At 51.7% G+C, this 19,173-nt stretch overlaps 2 protein-coding genes and 1 non-coding gene across 4 annotated transcripts in view; 1 reads left to right on the top strand and 2 right to left on the bottom strand.

The window, feature by feature from the left end:
* Nucleotides 1-2,630: 2,630 nt before the first annotated feature.
* LOC125117333 (vegetative cell wall protein gp1-like) lies at nucleotides 2,631-15,502 on the bottom strand. Its single transcript, XM_047763130.1, has 6 exons — nucleotides 15,495-15,502; nucleotides 15,019-15,459; nucleotides 6,919-7,172; nucleotides 6,541-6,579; nucleotides 4,170-4,255; nucleotides 2,631-3,580 (listed from the first exon to the last, which is right to left on the bottom strand). The coding sequence occupies exons 1-5, from the start codon at nucleotides 15,500-15,502 to the stop codon at nucleotides 4,251-4,253; spliced, it is 747 nt and encodes a 248-aa protein (XP_047619086.1). The 3' UTR covers nucleotides 2,631-3,580; nucleotides 4,170-4,250.
* LOC125117851 (small nucleolar RNA SNORA9) lies at nucleotides 5,390-5,521 on the bottom strand. The gene has a single exon (XR_007132754.1). It is a non-coding gene; the product is annotated as a small nucleolar RNA SNORA9 (small nucleolar RNA).
* Nucleotides 15,403-19,173, top strand: part of CCM2 (CCM2 scaffold protein) — a 52,605-nt gene continuing 48,834 nt past the window's right edge. Inside the window, exon 1 of one of the 2 annotated variants that reach the window (XM_047763875.1) lies at nucleotides 15,403-15,530. In XM_047763875.1, coding sequence (XP_047619831.1) covers nucleotides 15,501-15,530 — 30 coding nt within the window. In that variant the 5' untranslated portion in view covers nucleotides 15,403-15,500. The remainder of the gene's footprint in view (nucleotides 15,531-19,173) is intronic. The other variant, XM_047763874.1, reaches the window with a different exon arrangement.

The following is a 19,173-nucleotide window of genomic DNA, read 5'->3' as shown; positions in this document are numbered from 1 at the left end:
TCTGTACTCAAAAAGCTAGTTTTTGGAGTTTCCTTCGTGGCTCAATTGTTAACCAACCTAACTAGGCACCAAGAGGATGCTGGTTCGATCCCTGGCCTCGCTCAGTGGGTTAAGGATCCAGCATTGCTGGGAGCTGTGGTATAGGTCATAGACAAGGCTTGGATCTGGTGTGGGTGTGGCTGTGGCTGTGGTGTAGGCTGGCAGCTGTAGCTCCAATTCGACCCCTGGCCTGGGAACTCCCAATGGGAGATTCACGCCACATCTGTGACCTACACCACAGCTCATGGTAACACCAGATCCCCGAACCACTGATTGAGGCCAGGGATTGAACCGTCGCCCTCATAGATACTAGTTGGATTTGTTTCTGCTGAGCCACAAGGGGAACCCCTTTCTTCAACGACTTTATTTATTTATTTATTTTTTGTCTTTTTTTTTGAGCTGCTCCTGCAGCAATATGGAGCTTCCCAGGCTAGGGGTCGAATCGGCCTACACCATAGCCACAGCAACGTGGGATCTGAGCCGCATCTGCAACCTACATCACAGCTCATGGCAACGCCAGATACTTAACCCACTGCGCAAGGCCAGGGATCGAACCGGCAACCTCGCGGTTCCTAGTCGGATTCGTTAACCACTGCGCCATGACGGGAACTCCTTCAATGACTTTAAAATGAATACATGGCTAATAAAATTGTTAAGTGCTTATTTTCAGATGCTTGATAATTCAAGTCTCCCATCATTGTTCTGAGGGGGCCCTTCCATCAGGACAGGGCTTGGGCACCACCCTGTGCCAGGCCTGGGGCTTCGCTTAGGCATGTCCCGGTGAAGTTTCCTCCCCCGATCTCTGACGACACCCTCCACCACCCCTGCGTTTTGGGCTGGTGCTTTTGAAGGGTTTTCCAAACCCATGTTCAGGACAATCTGGGGAGTTCTCACTGAGCCACAGGGTTTCGCTTCCACTATCTCTGGGCCGGGGGTTTGCACCGAGACTCGAAAAAAGACTGGGCTGTTCCAGTGAAACTTGACATTGAAACCTGAACTTGATAAAATTTTCAAGCCACAAAATAGTTTTCTTTGGGTTTTTTTTTTTTTTTTCATATAAATATGTCATGACAGTTCTTAAATTGGGCATTGGACCTTGGGCGAAGCTAGCCTGTCCTGGCTTTACTCTGCTGCTGTGTGACCTCGAACTGCAATCCTGGGCTCTTGCCAGCTTGCAGTTTGGCCACCCACTGGGTCATTTATTTCATGTGGCTGATGATGGCACACCCAGCATCCTTTCCCTTCCTGGGTCTGGCTTGGACCTCCTTGGTTCCACTGTCTCTGCCTTGTCTCAGGCAGGGCAAGTGGTGGCCTAACTGAAACTTCCCCAGGGACAGGTCTGACAAATTGGGGCACAGTGACAGGTGTAAACAGGTGGATGGAGGGCAGGACAGCAGTTTCTCTCATCACCTAATCCAGGTCAATTTTAAGATGCTCCTCCCTCGCCCCCCCCCCCCCAGGCTTTTGCACCATGTCCCTAGTCCCTTTGATTCTCAGCTCCCCTGAATCACCAGACCCACACTGGGACTTAAAACATTCACCTCGGAGTTCCCATCGAGGCTCTGTGGTTAACAAATCAGACTAGGAACCATGAGGTTGCGGGTTCGATCCCTGCCCTTGCTCAGTGGGTTAACGATCTGGCGTTGCCGTGGGCTGTGGTGTAGGTTGCAGACATGGCTCAGATCCCGCATTGCTGTGGCTGTGGCGTAGGCCAGTGGCTATGGTTCTGATTCGACCCCTAGCCTGGGAACCTCCATATGCCGCAGGAGCAGCCCAAGAAATGGCAAAAAAGACAAATAAAATTAAAAAAAATAAATGAATAAATAAAACATTCACCTCATCCCATCTCAGGGCACACCAACTGCTGGGCGAGCAGGAAAATGTCGCGCCAAGGTCGCCTGGAGCAGCATGTACCCGTGAAGGCCACAATTCACTGATAGCATGAGGAGCTGTGACCTCTTCCTCCTCTGCCCGTGAGGCTGTCAGGAGGGTTCCCCTGGCATCCGGTGGTTCTGAGGTGTGAGGCTCTACCCTCCCCCCACCCCCCGGGCCCCCTCAGGGTGTGTGTAGCTGCGGGGACTCAGGGTGCAGGGACCTCTGGGGACTTTTCTGTTCCTATCAGTCACAGCCTGAACATCAACGGGCTCAGTCTTTTCTGGCTCGAGTCAGCCTCAGCCTGGCCTGCGGACGCTCCTTCAAAAAGGTCATCAAGACTGAGACCTGCGGGCTCCAGTTGTGGGTGGAACCCATCGGTGCATTATGAAAGTGTCTAGTAAAATAGACCACGAGGGTCAGGCATCCTTAAAGCATCAACCCACAGGCTGAGGTCTGGATACTCTAGTGTGTAACCCAGTCTGACCCACACTGAAGAGGACGGGGCGGAGAACCCCGTCAAACCACCGGAACTCATTCTGGGATCCCAAGGTACAAATCCTGATGCTCTATCACCCACTGGGCAGTTTACAAAGACACAAGCAACAAAATGGGAGACACCCTAGGGATGCCTCACACTTGGCTGAAACTCCTTCAAGGGCGGGGTCTTTTTCCCCGTTGCAGCTAACACAGAAAAGAGAAAACAACAGAGGCTGGACTGACCCCAAATTTAAAATTGTTTTATTAAACATCCCACTTGTCATTCTGATGTCAGAGGGGTCTGGGTCTTGGCGTACAGCGAAGATCCTTGTTCTGGAAGCAGACAAGGCGCGCAAGCCTGGCGTCCGAGAATGTTGGTCAGACATGCACACGTGGCCTGGAGGCCTTCCCCCCGAGCCTGGGCCGAGAACCAGAACTCCCAGCCTCCTGGAGAGAGAGCAAGGATTTGATCCTGCCTAGAGAAGAGGCCCAAAGGCCTGGGGTGTCAGTGCAGCAGGTCACACCCTCGGCTCCCCAGGAAACTGGAAACAACTCCGAGGCCTGTTGTTACAATTAAGTGATGTAAGAGCATAAACAAGAGATTGTACAAATGCCAATTGAGAGCAAGTGGCAATAAATGGGCGTGAACCTGGGCTCCCACTCCTGACTGCACCGAGAGCTAAAAGGCCTCTGCCACAGGGATGCGGCAGGAGCCCACCTTTTCCAGGCTGACACACCGCTCATCTGGAGATTCCCGGGGAAGAGGCGACAAGTTGAATCCCAAACCACAAAGGTAATCAAACTATCTGCACAAAACAGCCTCGTGAGCTGGCAGACAATTACGCTTTCTGGGACTCCATCACCTGACGGGCAACATGGGAAGGTAGGGTAAGTGGGTGATTCTGAACTCCTTGACAGAGGGACTTACGGACCCACCAGGCCAGACCCTTCCCCGACACTTACCACCAGATTCCGGGAAGAACCCATCACCCACCAAAGGGATCGCCTCTCAGGTCTCTTCCAGCTCTGACATCTTCTGCCGCGGAAACCCCACAGGTCTCGTGCTGGGGCGGGAACACAGCGCACAGTTGGCTGGGGGTGGGCCGGGTGCCTGTCAGGACGTGTAAAGGGCCTGACTTGCCCCCCTACCAACAGCACGCGACGAGGGAGGCCGCCAGGTACATGGATGCTGAAAGGAGACACAGGCAAAGCCAGTTGATTATTCACAACAGCAGCGGCCACAACATCAGCATTTCCCACCAGCCCCATGTCTTACAGGGAGACAAGGGGAGCCAGAAGACACCAGCACATGCAGTGGGCTAAGAAGCCGGGCTCAGGTCGCTGGAGGCACAGCTTATACCCCTGGCCTGGGAACTTCCGTATGCCATGGGGAGAGGGAGAGGGAGAGGGAGCGGGAGCAGGAGTGAGAGAGGGAGAGGGAGAGGAAGAGGGAGAGAGAGAGACAGAGACAGAGAGACAGAGAGAGAGAGAGAGAGGAGAGAGGGGGGGGGGGAGAGAGAGAGAGAGAGAGAGAGAGAGAGAGAGAGAGAGAGAGAGAGAGAGACAGACAGACAGACAGACAGACAGACAGAGAGAAAGAAAGAAAGAAAAGAGGTACTCCGAGCACAGGAAAGTCAAGTCAAACACACAGTGGCCACACGTGCTCTCTGCTCTGGAGAGACTAGCGCAGACATCCCAAGGCTCTCTGCTATTTGAACGTTTTTGAAAATAAAGTCAAAGGGTTAACCTGCCCCCAGGACTGCAGAAGCGTGACTCACCGAGAAGGGTCTGCGGATGGCAGCCCCAGAAGACCGGTCGCACTTGGGATTGACGGGACTGACCCGAATCTGCCAGAAGCCTTAACCTTCAAGAGAGAAGGGGTGGTGTGACCCCGTCATCCAGGAGCTCAGGAGCTGTGCTGCCTACTCCATCCTGGCATTGCCCTCCAACTCAAACCAGCCATTGCCTCTAGATTCCACCCCTCCCTTCCAATCCGGGCAATGGAGTGGAGACAGTAGGGTCGGAGAGGCCTGACATCCAATCCTGACCTTCCAGTTTCTGGCCAGGCAACCCTGGACACTTAATCCTGACCGTGGCTCCCCCACCTGTACTGGACCTAAGATGGCCTAACGGTGGTCCTCGAAGACTTCTGGCGGGTTAAGAATTAAGTTTGCAAGACAAGAGTTCAATCAACACAAGTGCCCTTCTCTCCCATTAGATCTTCTTTTAAGATCAATGCGCAACGACCCCCCCCCCCCACCCCCCCCCCCCCCCCCCCCCCCCCGCCGTAAGCTCCGGGGACACTCGGCCCTGCTATAGAATCTGGCTGGCCCTTCCTTTTCTTTGGTTTCCCTGCCAATGGTAAATATCCCCCAGGGCATGGCCCATCCCTATTATTCCTTTCTACTCTGTTTCCTACTAGCTGGTCTAACTCCATCTTTACCATTCCCTCTAAGCTTCATTTTTTCCTTTACATCTTTCTAGGGCCACGCCCAAGGCATACGGAGGTTCCCAGGCTAGGGGTCCAAACGGAGCTGCAGCTGCCGGCCTACACCACAGCCACGCCAGATCCAAGCTTTGTCTGCAACCTACACAGCTGACGGCAACGCAGGATCCTTAATCCTCTGAGCAAGGCCAGGGATTGAAGCTGCATCCTCTTGGATACTAGTCGGGTTCATTAACCACTAAGTCAAGGGAACTCCCATTTTCAACTTTTCTAAGGCTTTCGTTTGAAGGATATAATAAAATTTACAAGCCTGGAGCATGGTAAACACCCAAAGTCCAAAACAATTTCTTCAAAGACATTAACGTTCTCTAATGTGCACGGTGCAACAGAGCAGCCACTTGCCAAATGTGGCTAATGAGCATCCATCTAAATCGCGGCTAGTGTGAATGAAAAACGGAATCTTAAATTTAACTGAATGTGTCAAGTGGTCACCGCCTCAGATGGTGCAGATCTGCACAGTGCCCAGAACACCAGATAGGGAAGGGAGCAAAACAGTGTCTGAAATTTCTATAACCTTGCTCTGGATGAAGCAGGGCAAGGCCTCAAACCATCTCAAAATTTTCTTGCAAGCACTGTAGGAATGCACAGGGTCACCGCAGACCCAAGCACGCTGGAGGCTTGCAGCCCACGTTCCTTCAAGCCCCTAAAGCCCTGGGCATTCAGCTGTACTGAGCACCGGCTGGGACCAGAAGCTGAGAGGAGAGATCATGGGGTTGGATTAGGCCTATTTGGGTTTCCTCCTGAAGCCCCTGGACAGAGACAGCTCTTGATAGTAAGAAGGACACAGCAATCCTTTCTGTTTGAGGGAGAAAGACAAGGAGCCTTGGGAGAGGCAGTCTTATCATACCTCTCAGAGAAAAATCATATTCCTTACGCTTCTTTTTGAAATGAATACTTTGAAATTTAACAGCTTATTCTTCTTCCTGACTTAGCTACACCCTAAACACAATCACCTGTAAGCTAAAGATTAGGCATCCTGAGCATAATGGCCTGTGGGTTAAAGATTATTAGCACGGGATGTTTTTCAGGAACTTTCCAAGCTTGTTCTGATCTCTGATCAATACGGCCCTTTCGCAAGTACTGTTATTCTAGGCAATAACCCAGAAAACCACCACTGTGAAAATCTCCCGACTCCAGCTTTGATGACCAAGACTGACCCAAAGAAAGATGAATGCATGTTTGTCCCAATACTGATTCCTATCTGAAAACCTGTTTTTCTCCTTTTTGCTATAAAACTCCTTGCAATTCTTTCTAACTGGGGGGGGGGCAGTCTTTAAGGCATTAGCCTGCTGTGATCCTCTTTTGCCTGGCAAAGCAATAAAACTATTTTTTTCCCCCTCCTTGACCCCAAACTCTGTGTCTGCGTTTCAATTTGGCACCGGCAGACAGAGGCCGAATTGTGGCAGTAGCAGTGGACTAACTTCCTTCCTTTGTAACCCTACAAAGACGCTGATCACATCTATACACAAAATCCCCTTTTCTTGAGTATTATTCTCCGTATGAATTTTACAGTTCAGAAAACCCCTGGGAGCCGTAGGCCAAGTCACTAGTTGATTCAGTAAGAATTTCCCCCCATGAAGTAACAGTGACCAGCGCGCTCGGTTCTCGGAGCGAGGAGCTGGGCCCCGGGCAGCGTCACTTACCAGCACATCTTACAGGAGATCTGCCGCAGAGGAGTCCACCTGCAAGGGCCACGTGGTCAGCTCAAGCCAGTCCTCATATCCCGCCCCCACCTTGGTTTTCGCCTAGGAGGCCATCCCCACGACCCCATTTCCCCCCTCAAGCGGCACTCGCCAAGGCCGCACGTGTATTTCGAAAGGAATCTTCAGAAGCTCAGTTAGAGCCACCTTCCCGCGTCCCAGCCAAGCCCAGGACGGAATGGCCCGGGCCGAACACCCGCAGCGAGTACCCAACCGACAGGGCCAGGGGCGGGATAACTTAGGGGGGCGCGCCCGCTCCCACCGGGCCCGAAATCCCTGACCTCGCAACCCAGCAGGGCCCCCAGTTCCTGTGACTCTCACCCAGCCTCAGCAGAAGGCAGGCGCCGCCGGGGACCCTCGATGGTCTTGGATAGCCGCGAGACCCAGGAGCCGCCTCACCGCAACCGCCCGCCATGGCTGCCACCGCACAGTCTCGCGCCTGCGTCACTACACAGCCCGCCGGCGGCCGCACGTGGCTCCAAGTCATCGGCGGCGCCGGGCGGCCCTGGGGGATGACGTCACGAGGGCGCCGGGGCGGGGCCGGGGGCGTGTTAGCTGCGCCCTCGGGTTGTTTTCTGTGTGAGCCCAAGCAGAGGTCGGGTAAACACGTGGAGACGCCCCGCGTTCCTGCTGCCCGCCAGCTGGGGGACCGGGGAAGGGGAGGCAGCCCGCCAGCGGGGCGCGGGAACACCGCACAAGTGGGAGGCTGGATGCTGGGGCCTAGGTTCAAAATAGGGAGAAACCCTCTTTACTCTTAGAATTTTGTAGTCGCTGTTCTTTTCGAATGAATGTAAAGCCTTAGTGGCTAAGTAAGCCCAATCCATTAGTCTCGCCGCTCCGGAATGTTTCCCAAAGGCCTGGGATCGCTCTTTCAGAAACGTTATTGTCAAGAGAGAAATCTTCATCTCCCAGTGTCCAGGGAGGTTAAGGGCCCATTTGTCACCTGACTCCAAATTGCACAGCCTAGCTAGTGTAATGGGTTACGTGCACTTAGCTATATAGAAGAGTAAGGTTTCTTTCCGTTTGTGTCATTTTAGCCGCTTAACTGTGGTGCGCATCACATTCTGGTTGAATGCTTGTCAGATAATAAAATCGTTTTCTTTCTCTTCTATCTTTATAGAAAGGTTTTCTGGGTTGGCAGTGTCCATTGGGGGAAAAAGCACAACTGTTATGAGTCATTTTATTTGGGGCAAAATGAGGACAGCATTTTAGAGCGCTGTGCAAAACTATTCCAAAGAGGTAGGTGGGGAGTTCAGTGTTACATATGATTTCAGTGAAGGGGGTACTGCAGTCAAGAACACATTTTAGTAGAGGCTTGCTTCTAGTCGCGAGGAGCAGATGTCGTAAATGATTTTGGTGCTTTTCTAGATAGGGGGAGAATTGGGCTCATAAAATCTTCTCTTCAAAATACCTAACTATCTGAAGACCTGTTCCACCAGTTTTTCCCAGAGCACAGAGTGCCTCACTCCTAATCTTCACCAGGAGCTCCTTTCAGGGTGGGTTGAAGGTGAAGGTCAGCAGCTGCAGCGGCTGGTGATTTAATGCTTGTAGAGGCAGATGGCCAGTGCCAATTTTCAGGGACAGCAGAAGGAAATTTTGGCTTTAATTTTATTTCTCCCACACATGCTGAGGAAAGCACATTGGAAGATACTGAGACTAGAAAAGGTGTGGCTTATTGGAGATACAGCTAAGTTTCAACAGGATTCTAGGGTCTTCATAAGGAGAGATGGATAAGAACTAGCATTCGAGGAGTTCTCTTGGAGTTCCCTTTGTGGCTCAGCAGAAACAGACCCGACTAGTATCCAGGAGGATGTGGGTTAAGGATCTGGGGTTGCTTTGAGCTGTGGTGTAGGTTGCATACTCGGCTCAGAGCTGGTTGTGGCTGGCAGCTAAAGCTTCGATTCATCCCCTAGCCTGGGAACTTCCACATGCCTTGCGTGTGGCCTTAAAAAACAAACAAAAAAAAGAAGCTCTCTTGTGGCTCAGGGAGTTAAGGATCTGGTGTTGGTACTGCAGTAGCTTGGGTCACTGCTGTGACACAGGTTCCATTCCTGACCCTGGGAATGTCCACATGTTGTGGGTGTGGCCAAAACCCAAAACCAAACACATAATTAAAGTTCAGTTACGTTATAGTAGAAGGCTGCATGAGCCTGGCACAAAGAGAGACCTTTCAGCAGTAGCCTAACTTCTTATCAGAATGTTGAAAAGAACTTTCCCTCAAACCACATGTCCAAAGAGTAATGCCATTATTCTTCCAAGCCAATTGGGATGTATGCCTAGAAAGAAAATGAGTAATTTGGCTCTGAAAGAATACAGAGGCAGTAATAGGCAAGAAGATCTCAAAGTAGCGCCCGAAAGATTTCTTCCATGGGGGTCACATAGGGTGGCTCTACTTCCAAGGGGTCATCATGATTTAGTGTTGATTTAATCCTCTATCATTTACAGGCCTGGAAACTGGATTTTATAAATTCATTGAGAATTCACTCAAATCATCTCTGATGATGATTTAGTGGTTTAGTGGTTCTGGTTACCACTGTGGCAAAGGTGTGATCCCTGGCTCAGGAACTAATGCATACCATGAGCCTAGCCAAAAGAAGAAAAAAATTCTTCACTAAATTAGGTCAATATTGGATTTCTCACATGCACAGCATGCTATGCAGTGTTGCATGGCCTATGTCCAAAAACAGCTCAGAAACATCTAGTTAGTAATTTACTAGCTATTTAATTCTCAATGGGCGAGAGGGACAAAGAGGAAAAAACAATAGTCAGCCTTGGGAAGAGTGAAAAGATTCATTAAAAAAAAAAAAAAAAAAAGCTGGAATCTAGCAAAGATGTGAGTCCAGGAAAACTGTCTTGAAATAGGCTAATTGAGGGTAAGTTTTCAGTTGTTCATGAATTTCTTGAAAAGTTAGCAACCTGGGCAGCATCTGTACAAAGTCAAGGTAATGTCAGTTCTTTTCCATGTACCAGGTGTGCATCACCTCTCAGAACTTCTCAGAGACTTCCCGATGTGACTCGGAGGGTTACAAACCTGGCTAGTATCCATGAGGATGCAGGTTTGATTCCTGGCCTCGCTCAGTGGGTTAAGGATCTGGGGTTGCCATGAGCTGTGGTGTAGGTCACAGACACGGCTCAGATCTGGTGTTGCTGTGGCTGCTGTGTAGGCTGGCAGTTGCAGCTCCGATTTGACCCCTAGCCTGGGAACTTCCATATGCCTTGGGTGAGGCCCTAAAAAGACAAAAAGAGAAAAGAGATATGCAAATAAAGTGCTCTGGGGGCTGGGGAGGGAAAAACTGCATTGATAGATTTAGTGGAAGAGGTATTTCTTGAGCTGGGTGATACAGCCTAACAGCCAAATCCACCAGGGACAAACCAGGCATCCAGCGAAGTCCGTTTTATCAACCTGCTCCAACCAGAGAGAATCCCAGTGGATTCTGGGCCACCTCTCATTACCGCACTGAGTAATTCCAAGACGGGGAGAGGGGAAGTGAGGACCCCTTGCAGACTGCTGCTTTCCCGAAGTGCAGACAGTTTAGTAATTGGTGCACAGACATTTCTGTGCACGAGGTGGGGGCCACAGAGCAGGCTACGGAAGTTACTGGAAAGCAGTGATCCCGAAAAAGGACACTGTTAGACCCCTGTACAGCTGAAGTGTGGCCTTGGGAGAAACAGTGTTGCCCACTAACATTGCAGCTGGCCTGATGTCTGTTCTGAGAGACTGAATATACAGGCAGACTGTGGTCTGACCGTTTGTAAAAACAGAATTCTGACCCATAACCTGCAGCAGTCAGCCCAGGGAACCTAGCCCTTGTCTCGGCAGCCTGCCCAGGAAGCCAGCTGCTGCAAGGCAGACTTGGGGGAAGTCAGAATGTTAACTCTAGTGACAGTCCAGGAAGCCACACAGTAAAACCTGTCACAATCCAAACAAGCCACATGGCCAGAACTCGTTCAATAGCTGATGGCTTCCCTGGTTTTTCCCACTTCTAAATTAGGATCAACCCATCACATGGGCTACCCCGATTCCTTTTTTTTTTTTTTTTGTCATTTAGGGCCTCACTGCCTGCATATGGATGTTCCCAGGCTAGGGGTCGAATCAGAGCTTAGCTGCCAGCCTACAGAGGATCTGAGCCTAGTCTGAGACCTACACCACAACTCACAGCAACGCCGGATCCTTAACCCACTGATTGAGGCCAGGGATTGAGGCCGCAACCTCATGGATGCTAGTCAGCTTCGTTAACCACTGAGCCACGACGGGAACTCCAAGGCTACCCCACTTCCAGTGAGCCCAACTGCTGCGTCCCTGGGCCCTGAAGGCCACTTTTTCACTAGAAAGCTCTCCCACGGCTCTGCTTGCCTTCGGGTCTCTCTCTGCCGCATGCAAGTGACGGTGGCTGACTCCTCACTAGAGCCAGCTCTGAGCAAATAGGCTTTGCCTGGTCTCATCTAGGGAGTCCTCCTTTATTTCCAAAATTACCATGATCTGATTCTGAGTAGGTAGAATTTTACTTGGAAGCCTGGATGTGTGTATGTGGAGAGGAGGCAAAGGCATTCAAATGGAGAGGAGCAGCCTGAGGAGGCTCAGCCTAGGGTCAGCCAGGCTGTGAAACAATAGAATACTGGAGTTCCCCTGTGTGGCTCAGCAGGTTGAGGATCTGGTGTTGCTGTAACTGTGGCATAGGTCACAGCTGCGGCTTGGATTTGATCCCTGGTCAGGGAACTTCTATATGCTGAGGGCGTGGCCGAAAAAGAAAAAAACCAAAACAGAACCCCCATACTGGTCTCTGTCCCAGTTGCTGGCATAGAGCTCCCACATCCTGTGACAGGTCCTGGGTGAAAGGAATGTCTTTGTTCTGAGTTGATGTAAGTTGGGCTCCTGGATGGTGTCTGGATAGAAGCTGGCCACCAGAAAGACCGTGATTAGAAGCTTGGAATTTTCAGCTTCACCCTTCATCCTCCAGAGAGGAAATGCAGTTAATATTCAATCATGCCATGTAAATCAACACGATTTCAAAGTTTTTAAAAAACTTAAATAAATACCATTACTAGGAAAAAATAAGATCATGCCTATATGATGAAGTCTCCATAAAATTCCAATAGTTAGAAGATCTGGGTTGGTGAACACATGGAGGGGCCAGAAGAGTGTGGTGTTCAGAGCAAGCCCCTTCCCACACACATCTCCAGGCATCTCTCACTTTTTTTTTTTTTTTGGTCTTTTTGTCTTTTAGGGCAGCACCCTTGGCATATGGAGGTCATATGGAGGTTCCCAGGCCGGGGGTCCAATCGGAGCTGTAGCTGCCAGCCAACACCAGAGCCACAGCAATGCCAGATTGGAGCTGTGTCTTCGACCTATAGCACAGCTCATGGCAACTCTGGATCCCTAACCCACTGATTGGGCCAGGGATCGAACCCGAAACCTCATGGTTTCTAGTCGGATTTGTTTCCACTGTGGACCAAGATGGGGAAATCCCTTTTTTTTTTTTTTTAACTTTTCGGGGCTGCAGGTGTAGCACATGGAAGTTCCCAGGCTAGGGGTCAATGCCACAGCCACAGCCACACCAGATCCAAACCGCATCTGCAACCTACACTGAGGCTTGTGGCAACACAGGATCCTTAACCTACAGATCGAGGCCAGGGATCAAACCCACATCCTCATGGGTACTAGTTGGGTTTGTTTCCACTGAACCACGATGGGAACTCCTAGGCATCTCTTTTATCTGGATCTTTATCATATCCTTTTATAATGAGCTGATAAACAATAAACTATTTTTTCTGAGTTCTGTGAGCCATTCTAGCACATTAATTGAACCCAAGGAGGAGTCCTGGGAACATTCAGTTTATAGCTGACTGGTCAGAGTCAGAGGTAACAACCTGGACTTTTGTTGTCATCTGAAGTGGGGGGCAGGGCAGTCTTGTGGGACTGAGCCCTTAACCGGTGGGATCTGATGCTCTCTCCAGGTAGATGCTGTCAGAATTGAGTTAAAGTGTAGGACACAGCTGGTATTGAAGAATTGCTTGGTGTGGGAAAAATGCCCACACATCTGGTGTCAGAAGTGTCAAGAGTGGTTGTCGTGTGAGAGTAAGGAGAAATATAGGAGTTGAGTGAGTTTTTCCTAAACCTAGGTTAAGGGAAGTTTTAGTAGCGTTATTTACAGTGTTACAGAGAGACAACTATGGAAAGGTACATCAGTGGAAGATCTTAAAATATCAGACCAATGTTCCGTAGTGGTGGATGGAACAACCACTGAATGCACTGTGTTATTCGTGTCTGTGCATGTGGCAAGCTAAACTATTGCAGGAGGGAGACTGAAAGGTCATTTCCCACACTTCTGCTTTATGTACCCAGGGACTGCAGTACCTAATGCCTTTAGGGAGTGCTGGGGACTACTTGTTTCTTTGGTGTCTTTATCTAATAGGGTCCAATCAGGAGACAAGCAGTGCAGGAAGGGTTTAATACAGAGAATTACAGTAACAAGGGAATGGCTGTTAAAAGTGAAGGGAGGGGGAGGGATAAATTTGGAGTTTGGAATTAACATATACACACTACTATACATACAATAGGTAACCAACAGGACCTACTGGATAGTACAGAGACCTACACTCAGTATTTTTGTAATAACCTATGAGGGAAGAGAATCTGAAAACGAATATATATAACTGACTCACTTTGCTGGATGCCTGAAATTAACACAACATTGTAAATCAACTCTACTTCAATTTTTTAAAAAGTTAAAAAAAAATGGAGAGAACTCTGAAGACCACAATGATAGTAGATATAAGGGCAGCTACTATTCTGAGTGCTAAGCTTCTGAGGAATAACCTCGCCCCCTCAACCCCCCTGGGCCGAGGTCCAGCCTTTGGTAGAGAACAGCTCTGCTCAAGGAATGGCAGAGAAGTGTTGGCAGAACTTGCTGTAGTCCACCCTCCAGAGTGTGGGAAAAATGTTCCTGAAGGCGTCTTGCCGACCACAGACCACAGGGGAGCTGGGTACTCCTGGCAGCCCTGCACTGGAGAGCCAGGTGCTTGTGAGAACCTGGAGCTGGAGAAGTTACCCTTGATGTAGGAAGGTGGGTGCTGTAGAGGCTTCTTTCTGCAGGTGCTTTTTCAGAAAGCTCACTGGAACCAGGCAGTAAAGCCCCTTCCTCCTGCACTGCCTCCCTGCAGTTTCTACCCGCAAAGCTTCACACTGGGCCGCCTGGCAAGGGAGGACAGCTCAAAGGGCCCAGCTCCATCCCACGATGGGAGATGAGAGAGAGACCATTGACCCCTGGCACAGGATCTAACACTCTAAAAAGTTAACCAGTTGAGACAAATATTGTTTTGTTTGGTATCAGTTTACATTTTAGTTGAACAGCAAGGTTCTTACTGGCAGCTGTTTGGTGGCAAAACAGTGGGCCTGCTGCTGCTGACTCCACTTCGCAGTGTGTTTTGGGCAAACCATCTCTCTGGACCTCATCGGTAAAAGGTGGCTGTTATTTCTAGGTGACTATTAAGGTTCTGTGTGTGGGAGTTCCCTTTGTGGTGCAGAGGAAACCAATGCGACTAGTAACCATGAGGTTGCAGGTTTGATCCCCGGCCTCGCTCAGTGGGTTAAGGATCCCGTGTTGCTGTGAGCTGTGGTGTAGGTCGCAGACGCAGCTCAGATCCTGCATGGCTGTGGCTGTGGTGTAGGCCGGCAGTTGTAGCTCCATTTCGACCCCTAGCCTGGGAACCTCTATGTGCCATTAAAAAAAAAAAAAAAAGGTTCTACGTTTTATTTATTTATTCATTTTGTCTTTTCTAGGGCCGCATCCGCAGCATACGGAGGTTCCCAGGTGAGGGATCTAATCGGAGCTGTAGCCGCCAGCCTGCACCACAGCCCCAGCAACACGGGATCCGAGCCACGTCTGCGACCTACACCACAGCTCAGGGCAACCCTGGATCCCCAACCCACTGAGCGAGGGCAGGGATCGAACCCTCAACCTCATGGTTCCTAGTGGGACTCGTTAACCACTGAGTCACGAAGGGAACTCCCGTTCTACATTTTATTCTGGTAGGGTCCGGACGTGCTCGCTGTTGCATTTAAACTTTCCCAACGTGTTTGTCTAAGGAAGGCTGACGCTGAAACACAGGAAGTCTTAGCAAAAAGTTTCACTGTGCCCACACGAAAGAAGCGCAAAGGGAGAAAGGAAAGGGAGTGGTCCTGTGCCCCTTCCCCGAGGCCCCGCTCCTCAAGCAGCCCCGCCTAGGTCTTCCCGCCTTCACCTTCCTGCAGGCCCCGCCCTCCCATTCCCGCCAACCACTCCGGCCCGCAGCCCCGCCTCCGATGACCGCGCCCCCTCTCGCCAGCCCCTCCCAGAGCCCCACTTCCCGTCCTCACCTTCCCCACAGGCCCCGCCCCTCCCGCCGGCCCCGCCCACCGTTTCTTGGCGGCCTGAGCCTAACCTGCTTGAGCGTGAGGCAGGCTGGGAAGTTGGCTGCCCAAAAGATGGCGGCAGAATTGAAACGCTGGAGCCGCTCGTGCGGCCCTGAGGAGCCGGGGTTGTGGGCGCGGGCTGGAGGCCCTCCCTGAAGGGCGTGGGGCGGGATAGGGGCGCGACAGGCGCGCTCCCGCGGCCCTGAAAGGGGCGGGCAGGGCAGGCGCGTCCTCGGCCGCCTGGAAGGGCTGGGGGCGGAGCGTGTGGGCCGAGGGGGCGTGCGCGCGCGGGGCGGGGCGTGGTCGCGGGGGCGGGGCTGCGCCCTCGGTCCGGAAGTGCGGGGTGCGGGGTGCAGGGCGCGGACGGCCCCTGGCGGCCGCGGGAGGAGACTGCGGCCAGGCTAGCGGCGCAGGAGCGGCGGCGGCCGCGGGGCCGGGGCGAGCATGTAGCGGCCGCGGGCGGCGCGGGGCTCCCGGGGCGGGCCGGGCCGCGGGGGCCGCTCGCGGCGACATGGAGGAAGAGAGCAAGAAGGGCAAGAAGGTGAGGCTGCGGGGCGCGTCCTCCCGAGGGCCGGGCGCGGGGTGGGCTGGACCCCCGACCAAGGCAGGAGGCTGGCGGAAGGCGGAGGGTCTGAGGCTGGGACTAGGGGGGGAGTGAGGGGGACGCGGGGGGGTCGCTCGGGGCCGCCTGTCGGTCTGCCGGTGCGGGGCGTGGGAAAGTCTGGTTTGGGGAGGTCCGTGGAGGGGAGTTTTGATTTGGGAGGTTCAGTGTGGGGAGGCTAGGCGTGGGGAGGTCCTGGACGGGAGTCTGGCGTGTGGACTCCGGCGTGGGGAGGCCAGGCACAGGGAGGTCCCGGGCGGGAGTCCGCCGCGGAGAGGCCAGGCGTAGGGAGGTCCCGGGCGGGAGTCCGGCGTGGAGAGGCCCCGGGTTGGAAGTCCGGCGTGGAGAGGCCCGGAGGCACCCACGGTTGGGGTGAGCGTGGCGGGCAGGCCAGGGCCGCCGGGTGGACAGTCCACGGTCAGTCCCGGACAGGGTCGTGGGAGTCGGTCTTTGCGCGATGGAGTACGAGGCGAGCCCCTGGACAATGGGGTTAGGTGGTCCTTTGCCGGCCGGGAGCGCGGGGGAGGAAGGAGCCACGCCTTTCCGCCCCTTCCGGTCAGTAACTCTGCCCCAAACCCAGGCTGTCCACATGGCCTTCCCCGCGGGTCAGTGACCAGGGGCTGCAGAGGAGCTGGCCCTGCTTATGGGCCAGAAAGTTTTCCAGGGTTAGTATCTTTGAGAAAATGGGGTGTACGATAATGGAGAAACATTTGCTGCTGAGTTGACTTCAATTTTGGGGTATCAAGTAAAAGCAAAAACCGTGTTTCATGGTACAGCAGGCTCACTCACGGTAGGCCCGCAGAGGTCGAGTTTTGCTCTACCTAATCCCAGCTGAGTGATTTCAGTGATGTTATGTTTGGCAGTTAGATTTAGGACATAGTTCAAGAGGTTCCTCAGTCTGTGTAATTTTAAAAGTGTGGCTTTAATTACAGGCTAGAGTAATCGATAAACTCACCATTTTTCGGAGACAAATAACCACGTGGGATAAGCTGTCATCAAAATGGAAAATGGGTTTCAATGAAATGCATCTTTTTCAAATACAGGCTTTATAATTGACGTGTCTTACCTATTATTTTCGTTTTGATAAATGTGTGTGCACTTTTATACACAGGTTTAATAACAGACCTTGATAAATTCCGCGATCCTCTGCTTTTCAGAGGCAGCCGTCCTTGCGGCCATGATTGCGCATCGCAAGGTGCCCCATTTTACTGAGGTATTTGAAGGGAAGTGCATGCAGGTGGTCTTCAGAGGACTGTGTAGTGCCGCTTCTCCCACCTCCTTTACTCCTTCCTTTCTTATGTTATCCACACACACGTCTGGAGTTCCCATCGTGGCTCAGCGGTTAACGAACCCGACTAGCATCCATGTGGACATGGGTTCGATCCCTGGCCTCTCAGGGGGTTAAGGATCTGGCATGGCCATGAGCTGTGGTGTAGGTTGCAGACTCGGCTCGGATCCCGCGTTGCTGTGGCTGTGGTGTAGGCGGGCAGCTACAGCTCCGATTGGACCCCTAGCCTGGGAACCTCTGTATGCTGTGTGTTCAGCCCTAAAAAGACAAACAAAAAAATACACGTATCTAATTTAAGTGCAGTGTCAGTTGCAGGTCTCTACAAAGATGGTTGAGGTCTGGAAAGCAACCCGAGAAGGTGATTCAGCCGGCAAGCGACAGACCTCAGGGGGATGCCGGCCACTGCACAGCGGGAGCGGGAGCGCTGAGGTCAGCGTTTCTGCCAAAGCTGGTAGAAGGCACCACACGAAATGCAGTCAGTTCTACTGTTCCCTGCCACAGGTGGGCAGGCGGGCCAGGGCCCTAGTAGGGCATGGCCTGTGTCCAGTGCTCTTGGCTGCCGGCGTTCCATAGAGGAGCCTGTCCAGTCCTAGCAGAGGACCTGTTTTGGCCCCACAGTGTCTTCCACAGTCAGTCCGAACAGGGCCTGCTAAGGAGGGTTACTCTTTCCACATGCGTGCTATCCTGTCTTGCCAGGGAAGCATGAGAATGACTGCATTTTCTCTAGAGCCTTCTATCAACTTTGGTAGAAACATTTGAGCGTTCAGCAATATTGAGAGAGACAAAGAAGAGGTAACACATTGCTGAGCCTTTGGAATAGAGGTTAAACACCAGTGAAACTGCTTCCCATCATGGCTCAGGAGTACCAAACCTGACTTGTATTCATGATGACTTGGGTTCAACGCTGGCCCCACTCAGTCGGTTAAGGATCTGGCGTTGCCGAGAGCTGTGGTGTAGGTCGCAGACGTGGCTCCGATCCAGTGGTGTAGGCAGGCAGCTGCAGCTCTGATTTGACCCCTAGCCTGGGAACCTCCACATGCCATGGGTGTTGCCCTAAAAAGGCAAAAAAAAAAAAAAAACCAAAAAAACCCACCACCTTTTACAGTGGGGGGGGGGCGGCACCGGGAAGGTGGAGGCTCAGAGAAGGGCAGGACCTGTCATTCTTTCTGTTAGAGGAGGTGATCAGTTATTATGGAGTCGCCTAAGCTGGGCGTTCTGTGTTTTCTTTGTGCTCTGCTGCTGCCCCGGCTCCTTTTCCCACAGGCAGGCCAGACAGACAGCTCTGGGGCGTGGATTCCTATCCAGGCCACAACTTAGCACACTTTACCTCTTGCTCTTAGCCAGTCACAAGCCAGCAGAACCTTCCTGCTCTGCTCCTGCATTCAGTGTGAGGTCACGTCCAATTCAATAAATTTGATGCTTAGGTAGTTCTCATTATGGTAAATTAACCAGAGATAGCTATTTTAAAACTTACACACAAATTCAAGCTAAGGCAGCGAGTAATGACTTGATAGTTTTATGACAGTACTGTTTGGACATTTAAATTCTCTTTCCAATAAAATAGTGCCATTGGCAGCAATATGGATGGAACTAGAGACACTCATACTAAGTGAAGTAAGTCAGAAAGAGAAAGACAAATACCATATGATATCACTTATATCAGGAGTCTAATACACAGCACAAATGACCCTTTCCACAAAAAAGAAAATCGTGGACATGGAGAACAGACTTGTGGTTGCCGAGGGGGAGGAGGAGGGAGCGGGGATGGATTGGGGATTTGGGGTTAAGAGATGCAGACTATTGCCTTTGGAATGGATGAGCAGTGAGATCCTGCTGAGTAGCACTGGGAAGTATGTCTAGTCCCTTATGATGGAGCATGATCATGTGAGAAAAAAGAATGTATACATGTGTGTGTGTAACTGGGTCACCTTGCTGCACAGTTGAAAATTGACAGAACACTGTAAACCAGCTATAACGGAAAAAATAAAAGTCATTATAAAACAAAAAAAAATTTTAAATTCTCTTTCCAAGTTAGTTTCCTCAGAACGTGCTGATTTAAATCTTTAAAAATGTGGATTGATGGAGTTCCCGTCGTGGCGCAGTGGTTAACGAATCTGACTAGGAACCATGAGGTTGCAGGTTGGATCCCTGGCCTTGCTCAGTGGGTTAAGGATCCAGCGTTGCCGTGAGCTGTGGGGTAGGTTGCAGACGTGGCTTGGATCCCACGTTGCTGTGGCTCTGGCGTAGGCCGGTGGCTACAGCTCCGATTGGGCCCCTAGCCTGGGAACCTCCATA

This window comes from Phacochoerus africanus, chromosome 16 (genome assembly GCF_016906955.1).
Source record: "Phacochoerus africanus isolate WHEZ1 chromosome 16, ROS_Pafr_v1, whole genome shotgun sequence".
Taxonomy (NCBI): domain Eukaryota; kingdom Metazoa; phylum Chordata; class Mammalia; order Artiodactyla; family Suidae; genus Phacochoerus; species Phacochoerus africanus.
This window is presented reverse-complemented; position numbering and strand designations above follow the sequence as displayed.